This window comes from Colobus angolensis, unplaced genomic scaffold (assembly GCF_000951035.1).
Source record: "Colobus angolensis palliatus isolate OR3802 unplaced genomic scaffold, Cang.pa_1.0 Scaffold9, whole genome shotgun sequence".
In the NCBI taxonomy this organism is placed as follows: Eukaryota; Metazoa; Chordata; class Mammalia; order Primates; family Cercopithecidae; genus Colobus; species Colobus angolensis.
Window position 1 is genome coordinate 803,186 of NW_012122931.1, and position 25,575 is coordinate 828,760.

Below are 25,575 nucleotides of genomic sequence, written 5' to 3' on the forward strand. Positions count from 1 at the left end.
TTTCACCGTGTTAGCCAGGATGGACTGGATCTCCTGACCTCGTGATCCGCCCGTCTCGGCCTCCCAAAGTGCTGGATTACAGGCTTGAGCCACCGCGCCCGGCCAAGTTTTGGACTTTTAAATTAAATTTATTCCTAAGCATTTTATTATCTTGATGATATTATAAATAGAATTTTTTAAAATTTCCTTTTGAGATTGTTCATTGCTAATACAGAAATACAATAGTTTTTTGTACGTTTTTATATATTGACCTTCTGTCCTGCAACCTTGTTGAACTATTTTATTCTAGCAGTTTTTGTTTTTTTTTTTTTTTTTAGTGGATTCCTTAGGATTTCCTATATACAAGATACTGTAATTGGCAAATAGGGATGTTTTTATTTCTTCTTTTCTGATCTGGATGCCTCTTATTTTTCTTTTCCTGCCTAATTGCCCTGGCTAGAGCTTCCAGTACAATGTTGAAAAGAGTGGCAAGAAGGGACCCCCATCTTGTTCTTGATCTTTCATCATGAAGTATCATGTTTGCTATGTGATTTTTGGAGGTGTCTTTCATCAGGTGAGGGAAGCTCCCTTATATTCCTAGTTTGTTGTGTGTTTTTTATCACGAACAGGTGAATTTTGTCAAATACTTTTCTGTATCTATTGGAGGATCAGATGGTTTTGTCCTTTGTTCTCTTAATGTGTTGCATTACATCAATTGATTTTTGAATGTGAAACCAACCTCACGTTCCTGGGACCAATCCCATTGATCGTGGTGTGTAATCTCTTCCTATGTTGTTGGATTTGATTTGCTAGTATTTTGTTGAGGATTTTTGTGTGTGTGTGTCTATATTTGTAAGAAATACTGGTCTGTAGTTTTCTTATAGTATCTTTTTCTGCTTTTGGCATCAGGGTAATGCTGGCCTCCTAGAGTGAATTGGCAAGTATTTCCTATTCATATTTTTTGGAAGAGTTTGGGAAAAATGGGTATTAGTTCTTTGACTGTTTGGTAAAATTCATCAGGGAAGCCATCTGGACCTGGGATTGTGGACAATTTTTCAATGACAAATTCCATCTCTTTTTTGTTTTAGTTCTATTAAGATTTGTGATGTCTTCATTCTGTTTCAGTAATTTGTGTGTTTCCAGGAATTTGTCCATTTCGTGTCTAGTCTGTTGGCATACGTGTTTCCAGGAATTTGTCCATTTCGTGTCTAGTCTGTTGTTCATAGAGTTCCCTCAGAATCCCTTTTATTTCTCCAGGGTAGTTATGATATCCTCTCTTTCATTCCTGATTTTAGCGCTTTGAGTCCTCTCATTTTCTCTGTCACTCTAGCTAGAAGTTTGTCAATTTTGTTGATCTTTTCAAAACATCCACTTTTTGTGTTGCTGGTTTTTTCTATTTTTCTGTTTTTTTTTTTTTTTTTTTTGAGACGGAGTCTCGCTCTGCCACCCAGGCTGGAGTGCAGTGGCCAGATCTCAGCTCACTGCAAGCTCCGCCTCCCGGGTTTACGCCATTCTCCTGCCTCAGCCTCCAGAGTAGCTGGGACTACAGGCGCCCGCCACCTCGCCCGGCTAGTTTTTTGTATTTTTTTTAGTAGAGACGGGGTTTCACCATATTAGCCAGGATGGTCTCGATCTCCTGACTTCGTGATCCGCCCGCCTCGACCTCCCAAAGTGCTGGGATTACAGGCTTGAGCCACCGCGCCCGGCCTATTTTTCTGTTCTTATTTATTTCTGTTCTAACATTTCATTCCTTCTGCTTGCTTTGGGTTTAATTATGCTCTTTTTCTGGTGCCTCAAAGTGGAAGATCAGGCTATTGATCTGAGGTCTTCTTTTGTCATACAAGCACACACAAGCAGACATTTCTCCGTGAGCATTGCTTTAGCTGCATCTCATAAGTGGTTTGGTGTTGTGCGTTCATTTTCATTTAATTCAGTAACTTCTAACTCCCTTTGTGAATCTTTGATCCATTGGTTCTTTAGCAGTGTGTTGTGTAATTTCCACTTATTTGTGAATTTTCCAATTTTTCTTCTGCTACTGATTTCTAAGTTAATTACATCGTGGTCAGAGGACATCCTTTATATGATTTCAACCTTTTTGAATGTATTGAGCCTTGTTTTGTGGCTTAGCATATAATCTGTCCTGGGGAGCATGTCCTGTGCTTGAGAAGCATGTGTCACAGTGTGCACCTGAGCTGAGAAGGGCTTGATTGGGCTGGAAGAGAGGGAGGGGAGGCTCAGTACAGGTATGTTGGAAAGAGCCTCCGTTCTCCACGTTCTTGAGGAAGAAGCACACCCCAGAGGGCCCCGCGGCATTCACACCTCCCTGGAACTTTTCAGATCAAGAAGGAGTGTCTGGCCTGCAGAGGGGCCGCTGCTGTGTTTGACATGTCCTACTTTGGGAAGTTCTACCTGGTGGGGCTGGATGCGAGGAAGGCTGCCGACTGGCTGTTCTCCGCAGATGTCAGCCGACCCCCAGGTATGGAGTCTGGGGTTGGGGGGCATGTTCCTGTCACTCCATGGGCACAGCCTCAGGCACTGAGACGAACTGGCAAGCCACCCTGTCCCCCTCAGTCACCCTGAGTACACTGCTCCTTGCCCTCACCTGGCCTTGGGCTCCCTTGTCCGGCCCCTTTTGCCCCATCCCAGACCCCAGGCCCTCATTAGTTTCCTCCACCTCTCCCTCCCACCCTCCTTCTCCTCCCCACCTCCAGCTTCCTCTCTACTCTGTTCCAGACAGGATGTGTGGCAGTTGGCCCTCAGCTACCTCTCTCCTGGGACTGGGGGGCCCAGTCCCCACCATGCTATCACAGGTGGCATTGCCAGAATTAAATAGAAACACAGGATGCTCAGCTACATTGGAATTTTGGATACATAATGACTCATTTGTTTTTTTTTTTTTTTTTGAGACGGAGTCTTGCTCTGTCGCCCGGGCTGGAGTGCAGTGGCCGGATCTCAGCTCACTGCAAGCTCCGCCTCCCGGGTTTACGCCATTCTCCTGCCTCAGCCTCCCGAGTAGCTGGGACTACAGGTGCCCGCCACCTCGCCCGGCTAGTTTTTTGTATTTTTTAGTAGAGACGGGGTTTCACCGTGTTAGCCAGGATGGTCTCGATCTCCTGACCTCGTGATCCGCCCGTCTCGGCCTCCCAAAGTGCTGGGATTACAGGCTTGAGCCACCGCGCCCGGCCATGACTCATTTTTAATGTAAGTATGTCCCAAGCCATATTTGGGACATACTTGGGATCTTCATCTGCCTTTTCGTCACCCACCCACCCACCCAAAAGCTCACGCATCCCCGTCTTCATGAGTGTCCTGGGCTGCCAGAACAGAGGATCACAAACCCGGTGGCTTAAAACAACTGCAATTTATTGTCACGGTTCTGGAAACTGGAGGTCAAAATGAGGGTGTCTGTACTTGACACTCTGCAGAGGACCCTTCCTTGCTCTTCCAGCTGCTGGTGGTGGCAGGAAATCTTGGCCTTCCTTGGTGTGCAGCTGCGTCACTGCAGTCTCTGCCTGTGTCACAAGGCCTTCTCCAGGTGTTCTCGTGTGTGTGTGTGTGTCTGTGTGTGTGTGTTTTCGAGATAGAGTCTCACTCTGTCACTCAGACTGGAGTGCAATGGTGTGATCTCAGCTCATTGCAACCTCCACCTCCTGGGTCCAAGTGATTCTCATGCCTCAGCCTCCTGAGTAGCTGGGATTACAGGCACCCACCACCACGCCCAGCTAATTTTTGTATTTTTAGTAGAGACAAGGTTTGGCCATGTTGGCCAGGCTGGTCTGAAACTCCGGACCTCAGGTGATCCTCCCGCTTCGGCCTCCCAAAGTGCTATGATTACAGGCATGAGTCACCATGCCCGGCTGTGTTCTCCTCTTTTTTTTTTTTTTTTTTTTTTTTTGAGATGGAGTCTCGCTCTGTCGCCCAGGCTGGAGTGTAGTGGCGGGATCTCAGCTCACTGCAAGCTCCGCCTCCCAGGTTTTTCTCATGCCTCAGCCTCCTGAGTAGCTGGGATTACAGGCACCCACCACCACGCCCAGCTAATTTTTGTATTTTTAGTAGAGACAAGGTTTGGCCATGTTGGCCAGGCTGGTCTGAAACTCCGGACCTCAGGTGATCCTCCCGCTTCGGCCTCCCAAAGTGCTATGATTACAGGCATGAGTCACCATGCCCGGCTGTGTTCTCCTCTTTTTTTTTTTTTTTTTTTTTGAGAGGGAGTCTCACTCTGTCGCCCAGGCTGGAGTGTAGTGGCGGGATCTCAGCTCACTGCAAGCTCCGCCTCCCAGGTTTACGCCATTCTCCCGCCTCAGCCTCCCGAGTAGCTGGGACTATAGGCGCCCGCCACCCCGCCTGGCTAGTTTTTTGTATTTTTTAGTAGAGACGGGGTTTCACCGGGTTAGCCAGGATGGTCTCGATCTCCTGACCTCATGATCCGCCTGTCTCGGCCTCCCAAAGTGCTGGGATTACAGGCTTGAGCCACCGCGCCCGGCCCGTGTTCTCCTCTTTTAAGGACAGCAGTCAGATTACATGAGGGCCCACACTAATGACCTCACTTTAACCTGATCACATATCCAAAGACCCCATTTCCAAATAAGATCACATTCCCAGTCCTGGGGTGAGGACTTTCACGTATCTTTTAGGGGGGACACAATTCAACCCCTAACATCATCTCTCCAGCCAGCCAACCAACAAACTCACTCCCCAGACTCCTAGGCACCTGCTGCTCACCTCCCATTAATCCAGCCACCCACTCAGTCTTTCATCCACCCATCCACCAGCCCACACATCCCTGTTTCGCCATACATCTGTTCCCCCTTCTACTCACCCACTCCCTTCCTCCCATCCATCTGCCCACCTTCCCATCTGTCCATCCATCCTCCATCCACAAAGTAATTTATGCCACAGACATTTATGGAGTCTTCTCCGGTACCAGGCACGGTGCTAGGAGCCCCAGAATGAATGGGGGACATGAATCCTGTCCCTAGAAACTTCTCAGCATGGTGGTGGATGGGTGGGAGGGGCCAGTGCCAAGGCATTTCCTTCCCACAAGGGTGACGGTGATGGGATGACCTGCCCAAGGCCAGACGTCTCTGAGTCATTCAGCTGAAAATGACATCCCTGGGCTGAGGGGCTCTCCAGGTCACCTCCAGGTAGGGCATCCTGTCTAGGAGTTATCCAGACTGCAGCAAGGAGCTGCCCCTGTGAGCGGCCCTGGGGAAACTGAGGCAGCACAGACCTGGCTGGGGCCTCAGCACAGACCCGGCTTCCTTCTCCCTCTCACAGGCTCCACCGTGTACACTTGCATGCTCAACCACCGTGGAGGCACCGAGAGTGACCTGACTGTCAGCCGCCTGGCACCCAGCCACCAGGCCTCCCCGCTGGCCCCCGCCTTTGAAGGTATGGGATGCCTCTGTGTGCAGGGTGCTGTGACTGTGGCCTGCTCTGTGGACTGATGGTAGTGGACAGGGCAGGATGGACGGGATGAGCTGCTGACGGCAGCTCTGTCGTTAGCTGTTGTGCCCACTATGGTCAGGGCTGGGAGATTAGAGGTCTCGTTTCAGGGTAACTGCGGGCTTTGTTCAGGCGGCACTGCTGGAGCTCCCAGTACTCAGGATTTATTTTTAAATCCTGTTTCTTCCCACCAGAGATAGAAACTCCACTTGGGCCATAACCTTCTGTGCTTGGTTCATTGCTGGGTTCTCCCTGCCTCAAACCGAGCCTGACCCACAGTTGGTGCTCAAGGAATGCTACTGAAGGAGCGGGTTATGAGCTGATCATGACTGAACCCCTTTCTCCCCTTGCCTCTCTCCCCCAGTGCCCACTCTCCCCCGTGACTGCATCTCTGAACCTGTCCACACTGCTGCGTTTCGGAGTGGCTGCAGCGTGGGCGTGCTCAGCTCGGTTGCCCGGAACAGAGCGTGCCAATGCTGAGCCGTGCCTCCCACTCCGAGCAGTCGGCTCCTTTCTGCCACTGACTTCCTTGCTGGGTTGACTTCTCAGGCCCGTGTGACCCCCTAGTCTGGGGCTTGGATAGGCCCTTAGAAGACGTCCGGCTTGGGGCCCACACCGATGCCTCATTGCCCTCTGCAGTCACTCCATGTCTGCTTGCATGCCCTCCGTGACGGGTACCCATGAGCTCAGTACCCTCATGCCTTGTTTGCTCAGCCCTGACTGTTACCAGAGCCAGGACCTGCCTCCTGTCCCTTCAGCTCCCTGATCCTGCCCTGGGTTCACACAGGAGCCATGTGATCTCTTGTCCTGTAACCCATCCCCGCCAGGGATGGAGAAGCAGAGAGGGAAACATTCTCTTTCTCCACGAAGGGGCATTGTCGCCTCTGGGACGGGATTTGCACAGGGGAAGGTGCTGACTGTGCAGCTCTCTGTGCTGTCCCCGGGGCAGGGGCGCAGTCAGTGGGGAGGGCTCAGCCCCTTCAGAAAAGCTGACATCTCCTGGTTCTTGACCTGACTCCGTGCTGCTGGCAAATGTAGTTGTTTCCTCACTGGGACTCGGTAAGTGTCGAGCCCCATCTTGGGCACTGGGGGAGAGAGGCAAGGGGAGAAAGGGGTTCATTCATGATCAGCTCATAACCCGCTCCTTCAGCAGCATTCCTTGAGCGCCGACTGTGGGTCAGGCTCGGTTTGAGGCAGGGAGAACCCAGCAATGAACCAAGCACAGAAGGTTATGGCCCATGTGGAGTTTCTATCTCTGGTGGGAGGAAACAGGATTTAAAAAAAATAAAATAAGTGGAAGGTGTAGGATGTAAGATGGGTCAAGAGGAAAAATGAAGACCAGAGCGGGTGGGATATTGGGGGCCAGGGTGGGAAGACCGGGTTCCTCACTGCCCAGGGGGTCTTTGAAGCTGGGGGCTGGCGGGGACTCCTGAGCCTCTGGGGTTCTGCCAAAAGCAGCGAGTAGTGAGGTGAGGCCTGCAACCTTGAGGCTGGTGGCAGAGATGAGGCTGCGAGTGTGAGCGAGGGGTCCTGTGGGGTGCGTGGAGCTCGCCCACCCCTTCCGTCTTGCCGTCGCGGTGACATGGAGGCTGAGAGAGCCATGTGCTGAGCCACAGGGCCTGTGCTTCATGGATCCATGAGCTCATTCCTTCCCTCATTCCCTCAACAGTCCTTGCGGAGCCTGTGCTGTGCAGCAGCACCAGGGCAGCCAGAGCTGGGAGGAGTTGAAGGAGGCCGGTGCGGCTTCAGGGACCCCATAGTGGGCTATATGTGCAGACGGGGACAGGAAGGGCTCCCTGACACCTGGAGGGGGACACACAAGGGGATGGGAAAGAGCGAGGTGTTAGGGAGGGCCGTGTGAAGCCGCTGAGCTGGGATGAGCAAGGCTTCCTGGAGGAGATGGCCAGCCTGAGCCTGGAAGGATGGGTAGGAGCTGCTGGCTACAAGGGTGTGTTGGTGAGAACCAGTGTGACCTGCCCATCGCTGGTCCTCTCTGGGTCATTCAGCCAAAATGGCATCTCTGAGCTGAGAGGAGTGATGCCCGTAAGGAGCTGGGCATCAGCCCGTAGGAGAGGGGTGGCCCAGGCACAGCCCGTAACTGCAGACTTAGTGAGTCTAGCTAGGGAGACAGTAGAGGGGCCAAAATGAGGACACAGGTCACCAAAATCTTGGCCAGGCCCTGCCACTGCCTGGCTCAGCGAACTGCCTCCCTGAGCCTCAGTTTCCCCCATCTGTGAAATGGAGTCAGGAAGACGCGCCTCCCGGAACTGTGATGGAGAACTGTGTCAGAGCCTGGGGGTGCTGGGGGGGGGCTGGGGACCAGCCTCCCTTAGCCTCAGTTTCTCTGGCTGGGGAATGAGGACCTTGCTCGTCCCCCCCTATAAGGGGAAGCTGTCAGGAAAGTGCTTTGAACGCTGAGCCATCTCCCAGTGGTGCACAATTAGCTTTCCAGAGGATTCTGGTGGATTCCTAGAGCTGAGGGCTGGGGATCGGTGGTGCTGGTTGCTGGGAAGGTTTGCACTTGGTGGGTGTGGAGTTAGCACAGTGAGTCACATCCTCCAGGGCTCTGCGGGGCCTGGGGACACCACTCAACAGGAGAAGACCACCGTGTGGGCTTTGCTTTACTTTCAGGCTTCAAAACTGCACTGTCTGAGTTATGAATATGCATGGGCATTAAATATGCACGTATTGAATACGTGTGCTACCTACCCATACTACATCAGATCACCATGAAGCCGAGAGAATGTGATGATTTACATGTGATCAAGGTGGTGTACAAAGCAGCTGTCAATCTTAAAAGTCATTTTAAATGATCTTTATTGATCTTTTTGTAAGCTTACAAAAGGATACATGCTCCTGGGAACCATTCCGACGATACTGAAAAGCACAAAATGAGGTGCACAGCCCACAGCTCCCCCAACACCCAGTGCCAATGGCGCAAGTCCCCCGGCCACCCTGCTTTCTCACTGTTCTCTGCCATGTCAGCTTTGCAGGCCAGGCCTGGACCTGGGCTGACTGACCACTGGCCTCAGGACTGGCATTTTGTTTTCAGGAAAGTTGATCAGGATGGTCAGGGCCATAGGAGGCCAGGCCCATCAACTGCCATCTCCCTGGGCACCAATTGGCCTCAGTAGCTCTCATGCCCTCCTGGGAGAGACTTGGGATAGCTGCAGACTGGTGGGGCCACCCAGGAGCCAGGGACCTGAGAGTGGCTGTGTGTGTGTGTGTGTGTATGTGTGTGTGTGTATGTTGAGGGAGGTGAGGTGGGGTGTCTGTCTGGCATAGGGCTGAGGATGCTGTCCAGAAACAGCCCCAGCCCAGGGGTCGGGGAACCCCTTGAGGACTGGCTTGTCTTTGCCTTCATTCTCTGTTGTCCTCATGGTGTCAAGAGGAGGAAGGGAGGGAGCAGCCTGGCTGGGGCCTGCATGGGGCCCTGAGAGGTCGCTCATCTAAGAGGTGCTCCCAATAGCTCTGTGGGGCCAGATGTTGTGGGTCTACCCCTTTTACAGATGAGAAAATGGGAGCTCAGAGAGGTGAGAAGTGAGGCCGGTGAGCTGCATCTGGGCCCGGCTGGCCTAGGCCTGTGTGTTCCCAAGACACCGTCCTCCCAGGGTGGGGGCATCCCTTTGAGGTGTCTGCAGAGGGCTGGGTGGTAGGGGTTGAGAAGCAGGTCCTTCTCCTAACCCCCATGGCTCAGAGGATACTCTGTGCAGGGTGTGGCCCTGGGAGACCAAGGGAAGGACGATACGGTCCCTGGGCACTGTGAAGGCACAGGCCCCTGAGAGTGCATCTGTTTTCTCAGCCGGGAGACCCTTGGGCCATCCTCTCTGTCCCCACCTCCCAGGCCCTGAAATCCTGCCCTAAGTCCAGGTGCCTCTCTTCCAGGGGACGGTTACTACCTGGCCGTGGGCGGGGCCGTGGCCCAGCACAACTGGTCCCACATCACCACCGTGCTGCAGGACCAGAAGTTCCAGTGCCAGCTCATTGACAGCTCCGAGGATCTGGGCATGGTCAGCATCCAGGGCCCAGCCAGGTGAGACAGGACCGGGAGCCCGCCCCTGGGCACACCTGCTCCCTGGACCCAGGTCCTCCAACAGGCCCTTGGGCAGAACCGCTTCTCCAGAATGGGCCATTTTTTTTTTTTTTTTTGATTCGGAGTCTCACTCTGTCGCCCAGGCTGGAGTGCAGTGGCTGGATCTCAGCTCACTGCAAGCTCCGCCTCCCGGGTTCATGCCATTCTCCTGCCTCAGCCTCCCAAGTAGCTGGGACCACAGGCACCCGCCACCTCGCCCGGCTAGTTTTTTTGTATTTTTTAGTAGAGACGGGGTTTCACCGTGTTAGCCAGGATGGTCTCGATCTCCTGACCTCTTGATCCGCCCGTCTCAGCCTCCCAAAGTGCTGGGATTACAGGCTTGAGCCACCGCTTCCGGCCCAGAATGGGCCATTCTGGATAGTGAAGCGCTCTGGTAAACCAGAGATGCCGTTCTGAATCAATATCTTGAAAGCACTGGAATGCGGATAAGCCCGTAACATGAGTCAGACTGAACTTTGTAGTTGTTCAGTCACTGAGGACCCCAGGATCCCAGAGGGGAGGACGGTCTCTGCGTCACCCGTGCAGTCTAGGAATTACCGTCCACCATCCCAAAGTGGGCAGAACCAGGCCAGGGTTCGCCCTGCTAGCTGGTAATTTCTGTATGCCACCTCGATCACATGGGCAGAATAATATCCTACACCGAGGGGTCCCTGGCTCCTCCGGAAACACCTCTCATGACAAGGTGTCTGCATGGCTTATGGGGAACCTGCCAGGCTGTGTTCCCCACCCATGAGAAACCAAGACCCGGGAAGACCCTCCGCTGCTGGCTCATGCACACAGCCACAGAAGAGTCTTGGGCAAAAGGACGGCTGAGCAGGTGTGCACCTTGGACAAACCCCTCTGACTGTGCTTCAGAGGCTGGGAGAAGGGACTAGGGGTGGGGGACAGAGGGAAAGGGCAGTCGTGTTAGCAGCCACTCGTGGAGCACTCGTGACTTGCCAAGCCTGAGCTAACATCTCCCATCCCCATAGTAGCCCTTTGAGGCGGTCATAATTGTTCTTATTTTTACTGATGCAGAAACTGAGAAACAGAGAGGTAGAGACATTTGCCCAAGGTCACACAGCTGGTCAGTGCCAGGGCTGATGGGGAAGCAACCCCCTTTGTGCTCAGAAGCCTGCACACGCTCATTGCCAACCTTTTTCAAGAGTTACAAACCCTCTGTGAGAAAACAGCCTAGTCTAGGCCTTCCACTGGTAACCCCCCGGGATAAGGGGCCAGGACACTCATCTCAATGTGCTTCTTGCTGCCACATCTGCCTTGGGGCTGGACAGGGTGACTGTGCTGGACTGGGCAAGAGGAAGAGGCACGAGATGAGGGCACCGCTTCTGGGTACATGGAGGGTGTCAAAGGGGTGATCTATCTCTGGAAAATAATGGGGGCAGCTTTGGGGCGAGGACGAGAAAGGAGAGGTGGGGAGGGGTGGGGGGAGATGCGTCTCCAGCCTGCAGGTCACTGAGATGAGCACTTTGACGTAGCAGGGCTGTGTCCGGGTGATATCCTGTCAGCCTGGGATTCTGCCGAGAACTCTGGCTGCAGTGCCCAGACCCTGCCACAGGGTCCGTTTTCCCTGGCACCTCTCCCTGAGTCCTGGGCCGTCGCTGCCCTCTCAGGCTGCGAGGGACTGAGTTGTTGCTGTCCATCCAAGTGTATGCACTGCGGTGCTCAGAGGCACGCGGTAGACGCGTGCTTGCTGAATGAAGGGATAGAATTGGAGAGGGTCGAGTGCTTTAATGTTAACTGGCTTCTGCCAAGAGTTTGACTTGAGGCTGCTCATAGAAAGCAGCGTGCATTAAGGAGACGTTGGGCAGAACCCTGCAGGAAAGGAGTGACCCAGCCTTGGTGTTCTCGGGGAACTGCTCCTGGTAGTGGCAACAGCAGGTGCAAAGGCCCTGTGGCAGGCAAGTACGTTTGAGGCACACATGGAGGCTGGGATGGAACGGGCCAACAGCTGTGCTCAGAGGGCAGCAGGGTGAGATCCTGGAGGCCCAGTGGCTGCTCCTCTGAGGGAGGGGTGCTGAGCAGAGAAGGAACATGGTTGGGCTTGGGCTTTGGTGGGGGTTCTCTGCTGTTGGGCCAGTGGGCAGGGGACCAGCAGGCCTGTGAGGAGCCCCAGGCCAGGCGAGGAGGCAGGGATGTCCAGGAGGGAGTGATGAGCTGAGTTCGTATGACTCATGGACGAGGGTTTGGCATTGTGGTGGTTCCCATGGACTGGGCGAAGCTCATAGCACCCGACAGTGGATGGGGTGTGCTGAGAGGGTCGGGGGAGGGCAGGGAACAGAGACAGCTTCCTCGTGCATGAGGAGGAGTGGAAGGTGCCGGCCACAGCGACAGGGAAAGAGACCTGGGATGCAGTGGAATCATGCAGGCCCCAGCCTGGCCCACGGGCAGCTGCAGTGCTATGTGCTTTTCATTTCTCACCTGAGTGATCCCAACCTCCTCATCTCTGGGGTGGAGGGAGGGGTGTCAAGGCCTGGTCCTTGGAATCCTCCGGCTTCATTGCCATGCCAGCCTTAGACAGGGAGTGGGGATATTTTTAGTGTGGGGGAGACAGGTGGGCCGTGGAGGGAGGAGGTGGCAGATGGACAGATCAAGGTGCGGCCCGGAGGCGGCCAGTGCGCCCAGCCTTATTATCAGCTACTCCAGGCGGCGGCGGGGGAGGCAGCCAGGGCGGGAAGAGGAGCTCGCTGCCTCCTGGTAATTTCTTAACTTTCTCCTCCAAAATGTCCTCTATCTTTCAAAAATAACCCAAAGTTTCTTAGATGAATAATAATACTGGTGCTGCTGATGAAGGCTGCACTTTCAGACTTGTTATTCAGGACGTGCTCAGCACACCTGCTGTACCACGGAGCAGGGGCTGTGTGAGCTGCTGCCCCATGGAACTTTCTGGAAATGTTTCATAACTGAGCGGTCCAACATGCAATCACTAAGCCTTGTGTGGCTACTGAGCCTTTGAAATGTGGCTAGTGGGACTGCATTTTTTTTTTTTTTTTTTTTTTTTTTTGAGACGGAGTCTCACTATGTCACCCAGGCTGAAGTGCAGTGGCACGATCTTGGCTCACTGCAAGCTCCGCCTCCAGGGTTTGTGCCATTCTCCTGCCTCAGCCTCCCGAGTAGCTGGGACTACAGGCGCCCGCCACCGCACCTGGCTAATTTTTTGTATTTTTAGTAGAGATGGGGTTTCACTGTGGTCTTGATCTCCTGACCTCGTGATCCACCCGCCTCGGCCTCCCAAAGTGCTGAGATTACAGGCGTGAGTCACCATGCCCGGCCGGGACTGCATTTTTAATACTAGTGAATGTAAACTTAAAAAGCCTCATGTGCTGGTGGAGGCTGGGCACGGTGGCTCATGCCTGCAACCCCAGCACTTCGCGAGGCTGAGGTGGTAAGATCACTTGAGTCCTGGAGTTTGAGACCAGCCTGAGCAACGTAGCAAGATCCTGTCTCTAAAAAAACAAAAACATTTTTTTTTTCAATTAGCTGGGCATGGTGGTGTACACCTGTAGTCGCAGCTACTTGGGAGCCCAAGGCTGGAGGATCACTTGAGCCCAAGGAGGTCAAGGCTGCAGTGAGCTGTGATTGTGCCTCTGCACACCACCCTGGGTGACAGCGTGACCTTGTCTCAAGCCGAAATGAAACAAACCAAAACCATTCTTGCATGACTGGGGGAGACGGTGTCGTACAGCCCAGAACTGGCCATCACTGTGGTCATGGTTAACACCACGGGCTTTGTGTGTGCTTTCTTGCTGGTTCCTCACAATGGCCCATGGCATCACAGATGAGGGACTGGGGCTTGGTAGGGTTGAGGGGTAAGTACAGGGCCTGTGACTAGAACCGGGGCCTCTGACTGGGAAGCTCGTGGACCCCTGGAGTTGGACTTCCCCTGAGCTTGCTGAGCCCACGCCTGGGTCAGAGCCCTTCAAAGCCTCGGACCAGGTGGCAGCTCCAGGCTCCTGCCCCAGGGTCCCTGCCGTGTGGCTGCCACTCAGGGCTGCAGAAAGCATGTGCTTGTTGGGACTGAGGCGCTGGTATCACTCTCCAGGGCTTGGCACCACGTGGGTGCTGGGTGGTTACATAAGGGTCTTGGCCAACTGCACCACAGCTGAGCACCTCAGGCTGACGTGGGTGGCGGCTCCCAGCACTGTGACAATTGGGATTAGTGGTCAGCAGCACTTCTGGGCAGCCCACCCTGCAGCCTCAACACCTGCTGGGACCCCAGAGGGACAGAAGGGGGGGCATCTCCTAGCAATGGGGGCCTCACCCTGCTGTGCCAAGCCAAGGTGTTCAGTCAGTCCTATTTACTGAGAGCCGTCTCTGTGCCAGGCACATTGGGATGGGGGGATTCTGTTGGCACAGAGCTCCTGGGGGTGGGTGCTTTGGGGGTGGGTACAACCAATGTGAGAGACACTCTGGCAGGAGACTGTGGGACCTTGGACAACGAGTACCTGACCAAGACCTGGGGAGTAAGGCCGGGCGCGGTGGCTCAAGCCTGTAATCCCAGCACTTTGGGAGGCCGAGACAGGCGGATCACGAGGTCAGGAGATCGAGACCATCCTGCCTAACACGGTGAAACCCCGTCTCTATTAAAAAATACAAAAAACTAGCCGGGCGAGGTGGCGGGCGCCTGTAGTCCCAGCTACTCGGGAGGCTGAGGCAGGAGAATGGCGTAAACCTGGGAGGCGGAGCTTGCAGTGAGCTGAGATCCGGCCACTGCACTCCAGCCCGGGCAACAGAGTGAGACTCCGTCTCAAAAAAAAAAAAAAAAAAAAAGACCTGGGGAGTCAGGGAGGGCTTCCTGGAGGAGGTGACAGCTGAGCCAAGAGCTGAAGGATGACAAAGGGTTAAGTGGGGACGGGGGAAGGGGTGAGAATGTGGAGGGGCACAAGAGGGCTAGACCTGGAGGTGGGCACCGTGCCCAGGAGGTGAGGGCTTCCTTGGAGATCATGGGTTTTGGCCCCAGTGAGGTCTCCGGTACTTGGGCAAGTGTGAGAGTAGATGTGGTGCTGGGGAAGTGGGGAGCGAACCCCCGCCCTCACAGAGCTTATTAACTAGGGGTGGACCCAGCAAGTCTGTGCAAACTGTCGAGTATGGACTGAGTGTCCAGCGCTCAGGAACATTCCCGGGCCCTCGCTGCACTGTGGGCGCTGGGGTGCGGCCCTGCCCTCACTAGGTGACAGTCCCCTAGGAGGTTGAAATGGCTCTTAGCACCTGCTGGGTGCTAAGCCCAGCTCTCTACCTCCTCCAAGTCTGCAGCCTCAGCGTCTCACACCCATGTCTGGCAGAGGACTTTGGGGCCGAGGTGCCCGGTTGGAGGGTTAGGTCCGGGAACAGACCAGGGTGGTGTCTGGAAAGAGCACTTTCTGCAGGGGGCTGGGAGGAGGCCGGAATCTGCCCCAGTCCGCTCGCTCTGCCTTGGGCAAGTTACTCTATTCTTTTTTTTTTTTTTTCGAGGTGGAGTCTTGCTCTGTCGCCCAGGCTGGAGTGTAGTGACCGGATCTCGGCTCACTGCAAGCTCTGCCTCCCGGGTTTACGCCATTCTCCTGCCCCAGCCTCCCGAGTAGCTGGGCTACAGGCGCCCGCCACCTCACCCGGCTAGTTTTTTTGTATTTTTTAGTAGAGACGGGGTTTCACCGGGTTAGCCAGGATGGTCTCGATCTCCTGACCTCGTGATCCGCCCGTCTCGGCCTCCCAAAGTGCTGGGATTACAGGTGTGAGTCACCGTGCCCGGCCTTACTCTGCTCTTCTGTGCAGCACTGAGGCGGCCATAGCCAGCTCCTCTCTCGGGCCGTGGCTACCGAAGCAGCAGCTGAGGCCCCTCTAGCCTCTGACGAGTTGGAAACCTAGAGGGACCTGGGGATGTGGATGGTGGACCTGGCCCAGCTGCTCTGTTCCTCCTGGCCTGTGGGCTTCAGGGGCATTCTGTGGTTAGATAACCATTCTGGCCTCAGTTCCCCATCTAAGAATCACGAGTCCCATTAGAGCTGTCTCCAAGTCTGCTTCCCCAGGGGTCCTGCTAGCCCTAGCGTTACCCCGCTGGAAGGTGGCTGTCTTGTGTATATTTGGAACGTACGTCTGTCTTGGTGTATTTTTATTAATCCATGTTTATTGTCATCTGTCTCATGAGGACAGGGACTTGTTCTACTCATGGCAGGTCCCTGGGGCCTTTCCTGCCCAGGCCCCACCCGTGAGCACTTGCTGACCGAGCAACTTTGCTCTTGCCTGCAGCCGGGCCATTCTACAGGAGGTGCTGGACGCAGACCTGAGCAACGAGGCCTTCCCATTCTCCACCCACAAGCTGCTGAGAGCCGCCGGGCACCTGGTAGGTCCCAGCTGGCCACGTCCTCTGGGTCGTGGGTGGCAGCATGGTGTGAGGGGCATCCTGGGGGATCTGGGGGCTGGGGACTCTTGGGCAGGTTCCTTTACCTCCCTGGCCTCGGTCCCCAACTGTGAAGGGGGGCAATGAGACCAGGCAGCCCTCCCACAGGCTTTTGGGAGCTTGGAGAGGTCATGGGGATCAAAGTCACAGCGTCTTCTATCCATCCCCAGTGCCTGGTGCGTGCCAGGGACTCAGTCTCAGGGAAGGGGGCCTCGGCCTCACCGTCCGCATCACCACTTATTGTATCCCCTCCTGAAAGGCGCAGGGCAGCCCTCCCGAGGCCGAGTGACCCCCTGGAAACAGGAGGACCGAGCTCTGCTGAGCAGTAGCCAGCTCCGGAGGTCTCCATGTGGCAGCCTCCCAGCTGCCATTGTTGGCGTGGGAGGAGGGGCTGCTGGGGTGGGAGCACAGCCAGTCCCCAAAGAGCACCGCACACATCCCCTGCCAGCTCGAGAAAGTCTCTATCCTGAGGGCCAGGGCCCACCCCTTCTGTCTGAGGTGGTGGTGGTGGTGGTGGTGGTGGTGGTGTCCGGTGCCAGGATTCCATGCGACCCGGCCCCAGGCAGGAGGCTCCCTCAGAGACCAGGATCGGGGCCCAGGTTCTAGTTCTGGGCCAGCACGTCCCTCTTCTGGGCTTTGTTTCTTCGTTGGAAAATAGGCATCTTGGCATCTGCTTTGACTTCTCGAGGCTGAGATGAGGATGGTAAACACAGCAGACCCTGTTTGCCGAGGGCTTCCTGTGTGCCAGACACCGTTCCGAGAACATCACAGCACGCTTCCCCATGTAATCCTCGCCGCAGCGCGGAAGGCTCTGCTACGGGGTCTCCCAACCTCAGCACGACTGACATGGTGGAACAGATCCTCTCTGCTCTGGGGGCCCTCCTGTGTGACACAGGTGTGTGGCAGCCTCCCTGGCTGCCGCCCGCTGGGTGCCAGTGGCACCCACTGTTATGACAGCCACAAGTGTGTTCAGACACGGGCAAAGGTCCGCTGGGGGCAGGATCACCCGTTGAGAACCTCGGTGCATGACCACCCTGCTTGTTTGCAGGGGTGTAAGCCATGTAGCAGCAGCAGGGACCGGGCCTCCAGAGCCCTCCAGCACTCCTGCTGCAGGAGATGTTGCCCTGCGTGACGAATGTTACCCAGATGGAGCTCAGAGAGGCTGCTCAGGGCCACCCGGCTACAGAAACCCAGAAACCCCCGATATGTGTCAGTGACCCGGATGTGGCCTTCAGGAGGGGGTGGGCGGGTGCACAGCCGCATTTGGAGGCACCTCCCTGCCTCTCCTTCCTGTTACGTTCATCTGGGGTTTGGGTGGGGAAAATGCTAAGGAAGGTTGGGGAGGAGCGAGGTCCTGGCCTGCGGAGGGACTGGAGGTCCTGGGAGACAGATCTGGGTTCCGTTAGCAGATAAACAACGTGGCGATGACTGTCAGGGAGGAGGCAGCCAGAGACCAGGGAGATCCCGGCGGCTCTGCTCTCACCTCCCCTCTCCAGAGGCTGCACAGGGGCAGGAAGCAGGGCTGGCTGTGTCTAGCTTGCTTCCTGCTTCTGGTGCAAAGCTGCCTGCTGGGACCAGAGAGGGTGGGCGCTGAGAGAGAGCAGCACAGCTGGATCCAGGCCACATATCCTTCAGACGGCCCGACTCCAGCTCCAGCAGGCCGGCCACGGGGTCCACACAGCATCCAGCTTTGTCTGCAGCTGGGCTCTGGTTTGCAGAAGGGGAGGGGAGCCGTGGGTTCTCCCACCTTGCTGAGGCTTGGCATAGGTGCTGCCTCTGTATGGTTTGACTACAGGAGGGGGAGACAACCAGGTGGGAACACGTCCCCTCCCATGTGAGGCCCAGCAGCCTCGGCCCCACCCGCAGGGCCATTCCAGCAAGCTGCTGGGACTTGTTCTCAGACAGGCAGCTCCAGCTGCCTCCCCTCCCCTGGGGCTGGCCCTTTCCTGGCCCTGGCGGCCTCCCCAAGCCTGGACCGTGGCTGCCTGGGTCCACCTCCACCTGTGTGGCCCAGGAGCCAGGCCAGGCCAGGTGATCACTGAGCTGACACAAAGGCTCTGCTTCCAGGATGACGTCCCCCAGAGGAACAGGCCAGGCCAAACACAGCATTGGGGGTGTAGGGGGTGCAGGGACAGTCACAGGGGCCACTTCTCCCCACAGTCTCCTGCTCATTGGTGTAAAATAACTGGTGTTATACAAACACATCACAGCTGCATAAAATACTGCTCATTGCTCAGTTTCCAACCATCACTGCACACAGGATTCAGCACAGGGGCTGAGTGCAGACCTCGCTTCTAGCGAGCCCACTTTGGGCACGATCCTTGCCACCTCAGAGCGAGGATGCTGGGTCTGTGGGCAGGTCTGGTGAGCTGCTGCACGAAGCTCATCTGGCTGGGACATGGTGGTCAGCGGCATCTCAGAGGACTGTTGGGGACGTTCATAGCCTGCCAGCGAGTTAGCGAAAACCCCTCTAATGCCATCCCCAGAGAAACCAGGGTTGACAGTGGAGGGCGTTGCCTGCTATCTTCTTCCCGTCATCTGTGACTGTCTGTGGATTTTAAAACGTAATCAGGGCATCCCTTGCAGTCTGTACACGCTGCTTTATCCTCCCGAATGGCGTGACTGTTTTCCTGTTCCTTTGAACGTTCCCCGAGAACCACTTGGAACCCTCAGCTGCGTCTCCAGTGCCCTGGGCATGGATTTCACACTGGGCCCACCTCTTTGCTTTGGAAGTGGCCCCGGGAGGAACTTCCCTTGAACACCATCCTCCCAATAGACCCTGACTATTGGTCTGAGAGAGGGTAGAGCTGGACCCACCGGGTTGGAGCGGTCTGCGGTTCATGGTTCCGGCCTTCTGAGTCACTCTGTGGGGGGGTGTTCTCTGTCCGTCGGTATTCTGCGCCCCTCGCTTGCCCGGTGCTACCCTAGGTCTCAGGCGGAGTGGGAGAGAAGCACAGTGCTTTCTAGGCCGGGGTCCCTGCCTGTGGGATGGGTGGGAGGGGAAACACAGGGGAGGCGGGACATGAGCGTCAGCTGGTGTGCGCGATCCTGGGGACACAGGAAACGGGGTGGGGAGGTGCTGCATGCGTACGGAGGCTCAGCTGCCGGGAAACACGCCGTGCGCCGGCCATGGCGGTTATCCATGGCGTACCTCCCAGCACCGTCAGCTCACGTTGGACCACTTGGGACTCTCAGTCAAGCACTAGTGTTTTACTGAACTTAAGGATCCATTCCCAGTGCCGTGCTTCTCGCCCTCTCCCTCACTTGCGCTCAAAGGGCTCTGAAGTGAACTCCGGACATCCTGCCTGAGAGCCTGCTGGGTGCTGGACTGGGGTTCCAGGATGGAAGATGTGGCTCCTGCCCTCGATGGACTCAGACCCCGAGTGAGGTTGGGGCCCAGGAAGGGACCTGTAGCCACAGCCCAGCCTGTACTGGAGAGAGGTCCTGGGCAGGGTGAGTGGTGACCACAGGCCAAGCGGTTCTCCTGGAACCGAGAGTCCCACAAAGATGGCCACAGAGAACTGAGTGTTGGCAAGAAACAGACAGGGTGGGGCAAGGCCCCGAGTGTCTTGGCCTCTCAGCTGAGAACAAAGTGTGGCCCGTGTTGGGGAGCTCTGCCCTGGGACTGACCCCAGGGCCTGTGGACGAGCTGGCTGGGAGCCCGTATCAGCTGCCCCTGCTCCACCTGCTACCCACTAGCATTCTCCCTGTCTCTGCGGGCCCCATCCCAACACTTCCCGGCCCCCATGGCAGGACCAGGGCAGCAGATGCCCCTGGTGCTGAGGGCAGGCTTCCATCCCCCAACAGCCCCAGCCAGGAGCTCGTTCCTGCTGACAGTCAGTGCCCCAGGGCCACACTCCTTAGGAAGACGGACGGCCTTAGCGCACACAGATTTACTGTCATCTGGGCTGAGTGACTGGTTCTGTGGGGTCACTCCCATGCTCATGTTCTTGGAGTCCATGGGGTCCGTCGGGGACAGGCTGGGGGTGAACTGGGGCTGACCATCTTCACCTAGAGACCCTGATGCCCAGCACTGAGCACAGCCCCACTGGCTTCTCATCCTTCTCCCTCCTTGTCCTCCCGGCAGCTCTCTGGAGTGGCCACTATGGGTCTGGTGGCCAGGTCTGTGTGTGTCTGGAGTGACCAGTGAGGGCCTGGTGGCCAGGTCTGCGTGTGCCTGGAGTGGCCAGTGTGGGCCTGGTGGCCTGGTCTGTGTGTGTCTGGGGGACGACTGCGGCCCTCAGGGGCTTGAAGTTGCTGGGTGGCCAGTAGGTCCAGCTCCCATGAGATGGGGCCGGGGACTCGAGGAGTGGGTACCGCCAAGGGTGTGGAAGACAGAGCTGCCAGGGATCCTGCTGTCAGTGACTTCTGCCTTCTCTTGAGGGCCCCGGGGAGGTGTGGGCCAGGAGAGCAGAGGTTTTGGGTCCTTAGTGTCAATGTTACAGTTTTTGCTGACCTGGGAGGCTGTCCCTCAAAGTGGCCGGGGCCGCGCACTCCCAGGTAGCCCCAGCCTGGGACACAGTGCCCTCTCCATTTCCTGGCCAGCAAGACAGATGGGGATACAGCCACTGGTCACGGCCAACTCCCTCTGTAGGGGGGGCCTCACAGGTAGGTGGGAGATGGGAGTTGAGTCAGCCACAGACCCTGGGGGTGGTTTGAGACCAAAGCGTCCATGTTACCCAAGGCTCCATGGAGCTCAGGCCAGAAGCCTGGCTTCCCATCCTGCCCCATCCTTCTGCGGGACACCTCTGTGGGCCTCAGAGTCCCCACCTGTAGCACAAAGTCTAGCACAATGTCTGAAATTCTTTCCGGGCCATTCCATAAGTCTGTCCAGACACTCTGGATTCTCTGAATCCAGGGAGAATTTCATATTCTCCTAAATAATATCTTGTGCTGGCTTCAAAATCTGTTGATGACATATCCCTCAACGTGAAGAAACGCTGGGCTGGAGCATGGACCTGAGCCAAGTATTTATAGGCGATCAGTTGAGCTCCAGCCAACCAGATGCAGGAGAGGAATGTGTGTGCCTGCACCGTCAGCGGAACCTCTGGGTTGAAGGCAGATGCAAGGGCCGATGAGGACAAGGGCCAGAGCTGCAGAGCCAGGACCCGGCTACAAGAGCGGGCGCCTGCCGCTGCCCAAAGACCCTCCTCACCACCAGACGAATTGGGCGCAATTCCCAGCTGAGCACTGCTGCTTTCTGCACTGATTCTTCTCTGAGAGGCTGGGATCTGACCCAGGCCGCCACGATCCCTGGACAGCTAGAGGAAGAAGTAGGGTGGGGAGAGTTATCGTCCTCTCAGCAGCCAGCAGACCAGCTGTCCTTGCTCCCCAAATATCTGCCTCGAGGCCAGCAAGATTCCCCGTGGGTCGGTGCTCTCCCGGCGTGTCTCCCGGAGCCCCGCTCGGCCAGACGCGGTGTTCCCAGAGCCCCTGCCGAGGACAGGCCTCGCTGCGGAGCAGCACGCTGGGCTGGGAGCACTCCGTGGGGCACGGCGATCAAGTGATTTTCTCTGAAAATTAATTTCAGCTCGAAAGGAAATTGAATCTCTTTTCCTGACAGCGAGAAGTCCTAGTTGTGGCGCTATTAGGATTTGATTAGTTCAGGATGGAGCAGTCCTGCGCCCACACACATTAGATAACCATGACATGCCAGTCAGAGACTAACCGGGTTCCGGCCACTGCCTAAACACTCACTTTACAGAACCTGTGCAGATTTGCTGAGGCCTGAGACAGATACCCAATGTCATGGGCAGGTTCCCTGGTGCCGCGCAGAGAGACGGGTGGCCGCAGGCTGGGGAGCCATGTTTCCTGTCACGGGTTAAGCTGCTGCCTTGACAGTGTGAAGTGCCTGGGCCCCAAGGGGAGGTTGGAGCAAGGGCGTTTGTGGAGTGGGTGGTGGGAAGCTTCGACCTGCCCTGGGTTTGCTGCTTCTGTCTGGGCCAGGTGACCTCATGCAGAATTGGGTGCAGAGGGCCCTGAGCTGGGGGCCTCGGAGGCTTCAGGGGCAATCGGTTCCAGGTTCTCATCTTGCCCTTGTAAGGAAAGAAAAAGTGTGATCGCTCCCCTCAGCCATCATCAGGGGCACGGGAGACAGCCCTGTAATGAAAGACAGGTTCACAAGAGAAAAGCACACCAGATATATTTAATCAAAGCTTTATGTGACACGGGAGCCATCAGGAAGGGGGACCCAGAGGCCCAGGGAAGACGGTTCCGGTGCTCAGGGTCGGTGAAGAACAGGCAGCCATGTGGACAGGTGTCAGATGGCAGGGGATGCCTGTGGGGATGGACTGCGGGGAGGCCAGCGAGTCAGCCATGCAGATCCCCCTTGGTCTCTCCGTACAATGCTCCTCACTCCCAGGCATGGGGCAGGATCCCTGGAGCTAGGGTCTTATGACCCACAGTCAGACAAGGTGGGCGGAGAACATCCTTAGGGCCAGTTGCTCCCCAGAAAGGTAGGGAAGGCTTGTGTTGTATTTCTAGGTCTCATGACTGGCTTTGGGGGAGAGGGCCACTGCTGTCCATGACCCACCTGGGGAAAGAGGAATTCTGGCTTTTGTGACTTGCTGTGGGAGAGAAAGAAGGCGGGAGACAGGAGAGGAGGAGGAGGTCGGAGAGAGACTTGGGCTGCACCGGAGGCATTCTGGTTTCCTGTAGTCCCGAGTCCTCATGCCAGGTGCCCTGCTTGGGGGATCATGGTCTGAATCCTAGAACCCTTGCAGCAGATGAGCCTTGAGCCTGCTGGCCACTGTGATAGGGGCTGGTGAGAATGGGTACCAGTGCAGTGTGGCCCAGGGCAGGAGGCCTCCTGCACCTGCCCACTGACCGACACTAGCCACCCAAGTGGCCTGAATGGAATGGGACAGGCAGGGCGGGTTCCTCTCACCCTTGGGGACCAATGACATCCAACAGAACTCCCTACAGGGCCTGGACATGTCTGACCTGCAGAACCTTCCAAAAAGAGAGGGTCTTCAGGCCAATTTGGAGGGAGAGAGCCATGGTCATAGTAAGGATGTTTGCCTAAGTGTGGGGGACTCGATGGGCCTCAGCCCCGCCCCACGTGATCTCTTTCCACAGAGGGATCCTCTCTCACCACAACCTACAGTCCAGGAGTCTGAGCCCTAGCGAACGACACCAGTGGCAGGTGGCTCTGCAGGTTTCAGGAATTATTCCCCTCCTGTCCAGGCTGACTGGCTGGGAACAGTGCCTGGCCACTGGGAAGACTGGCACCAGGCAGCCCTGTGAGTCGTGAGCCCTCGCCCCCAGCCAGGGCCAAGCAGGAAAGGGACTCAGCTCCCAGCAGGGTCCATGCTGTCACAAAGGACCCCTGCCCGAACCCTTTATTTGCAGAGCTAAATCTGCTAATAACAGACATGTCACTCCAGGTGACTGATTAGTTCCATGGGTGGAGAGGTCCCCTGTAGCCGCACCTTTCATGGGTTTGATTCCAAAGCACCTATTCCTAAACAGGAAGCAGAGTTCGCCTCACCTTGGTCTTCCTCCCTCCCAGCTCAACCCCCACCTAGCCAGGTATCTGCTCTAGTCTGACCCTCAAACTGCACCCAGGTGAGGTCAGGGGCCCAGGCTTGAAGGTGCATCCCCGACAGACTCTTTCAACAAGAATCGTGCGTCATAAACTCTGTCTGGATCTGAGAACATTGTCGGTTCACCTCACTCCTCTCACCCCTGGAGGATGTGCGTTTCCAGGCTGACAGTCCTGGAGGATGTGGGTTTCCAGGCTGACAGTTATGTTCGAAGCTCTGTGCTTCAAAGATAGTGTTCTACAGTAGATTAGCATCTACTGGAGCCATGCCAAGGGATGGTTTCAAGGTTTCAGGCCTCCCTCTCTGTCTTATTTATTTGAGATGGAGTCTCACTGTGTTGCCCAGGCTGGAGTGCAGTGGGACGACCTTGGCTCACTACAGCCTCCGCCTCTCAGGTTCAACCAATTCTCCTGCCTCAGCCTCCCAAGTAGCTGGGACTACAGGTGCCCGTCACCACACCCAACTAATTTTTGTATTTTTAGTAGAGATGGGATTTTGCCATGTTGGCCAGGCTGGTCTCAAACTCCTGGCCTCAAGTGATCCACCCAACTAGGCCTCCCAAAGTACTGGGATTGCAGGCGTGAGCCACCGCACCCAGCCCCTCTCTGCCTCTTTCTCTCTCTCTCTCTCTTTCATTTCTCCCTTCTTCTCCTCCCCACCTACCCCCTCTGCGCCCTGCCCACTCTGATGCCTGCGCATGCCCCACTGTTTTCCATGCAGGGATTCACTGGTATTTTTCCTATTTGGTACCTACTGTGCTTTCTGCAGTCTGACAGCTCATGACCGACCATTTTCACTTCTGGAGCATTCTCTACCGTTATCTTTTTAAGTACCGCCTTTCCCCCGCTCCCCATCCGCCTGGTCTCTCTGGTATCTCCTTGACCTTCTGTTGGACACAGGATGCAGCTTCCTATCTGGCCTGCAGCCATTCCCTCACATTCCCCAAATTCCCATCTCTGTGTCTGCACCCGCTGCCTCCCCTGGCTCCTCTGTTCCTGTGGCCCAGGATGTCGAGAAAGTGCCGGTCACTTAGTTCCTAGCCTCAGTTTCCCATGAAGAAGAGGAGTTGGTTTGTTGGCTGGCTTGTTAGTTTAAGCGTACAGTTTTGTAGTGTTAAGTATGTTCATATTGTTGGGAAACAAACCTCTAGAATGTCTTCATTTTGTGAAACTGAAGCTCTGTCCCCATTGAGGCAACTCCCTTTCCCCCTCCCCAGCCCCTGTGCCCTCCATTCTGCTCTCGCTATGAATTTGGTGACTCCAGGGACCTCATATGAGTGGAATCAGACAGGATTTGTCCTTCTGTGACTGGCTCCCTTCACTTAGCATGATGTGTGTATCATGTGTTCATCTGCGTTGCGTTATGCATCCAAAGTTCCTTCCTTTTTAAGGCTGAATAACGTTCCTTCGTGTGGGTAGAACACATTTTGTCTGTTCATCATCTGTTTTTGGCGTTTTTGTTTTTGTTCTTTGAGACAGGGTCTTACTCTGTCACCCAGGCTGGAGTGTAGCGGCGCGATCTCAGCTCACTGCCTCAACCTCCTGGGCTCAAGTGATCCTCCCCCCTTCAGACCCCCAAGTAGCTGGGACTACAGGCACACGCCATCACACCCAGCTAACTCTAAATTTTTTTGTAGAGACAGGGCTTCCCTGTGTTGCCCAGGCTGGTCTCAGACTCCTGGGCTCAAGCAGTCCTCCTGCCTTGGCCTCCCCAAGTACCGGGATTACAGGTGTGAGCCACCATGCCCCACTCGTTCATCCTGTTGATGGACACTTGGGTTGTGTCTACCTCTTGGCTATTGTGAATAGCCCTGTGATCATGAGTGTGCAAATACCTCTTCGAATCCCTCCTTTCAATTCCTTTGGGTGTATACCCAGAAGTGGGGTTGCTGGATCACATGGAAGTTGTATTTTTGATGTTTTAAAACCCTGTTTTCCACAGTGCTTGCACCATTTTCCATTTCCACCAACAGTGCACAAGAGCTCCCGTTTCTCCACATCCTCACCAACACTTGTTACTTCCTTTTTCTTGTTTTTATAATTGTCATCCTCATGGGCACAAAGTGATAACTCACTGTGACTTGGGTTTGCATGCCTCTGATGGGTAGTGATGTGGAGCATCTTTTCCTGGGCCTGCTGGCC

At 55.7% G+C, this 25,575-nt stretch overlaps 1 protein-coding gene across 3 annotated transcripts in view; it reads left to right on the plus strand.

The window, feature by feature from the left end:
* The window catches only part of SARDH (sarcosine dehydrogenase), an 88,626-nt gene that overhangs the window by 51,382 nt on the left and 11,669 nt on the right, over window positions 1–25,575 (plus strand). For all 3 annotated transcript variants that reach the window (XM_011931111.1, XM_011931114.1, XM_011931113.1), the window contains 4 exons: window positions 2,317–2,455; window positions 5,257–5,370; window positions 9,310–9,457; window positions 15,740–15,833. In XM_011931111.1, the coding sequence (XP_011786501.1) occupies window positions 2,317–2,455; window positions 5,257–5,370; window positions 9,310–9,457; window positions 15,740–15,833 (495 nt within the window). The remainder of the gene's footprint in view (window positions 1–2,316; window positions 2,456–5,256; window positions 5,371–9,309; window positions 9,458–15,739; window positions 15,834–25,575) is intronic.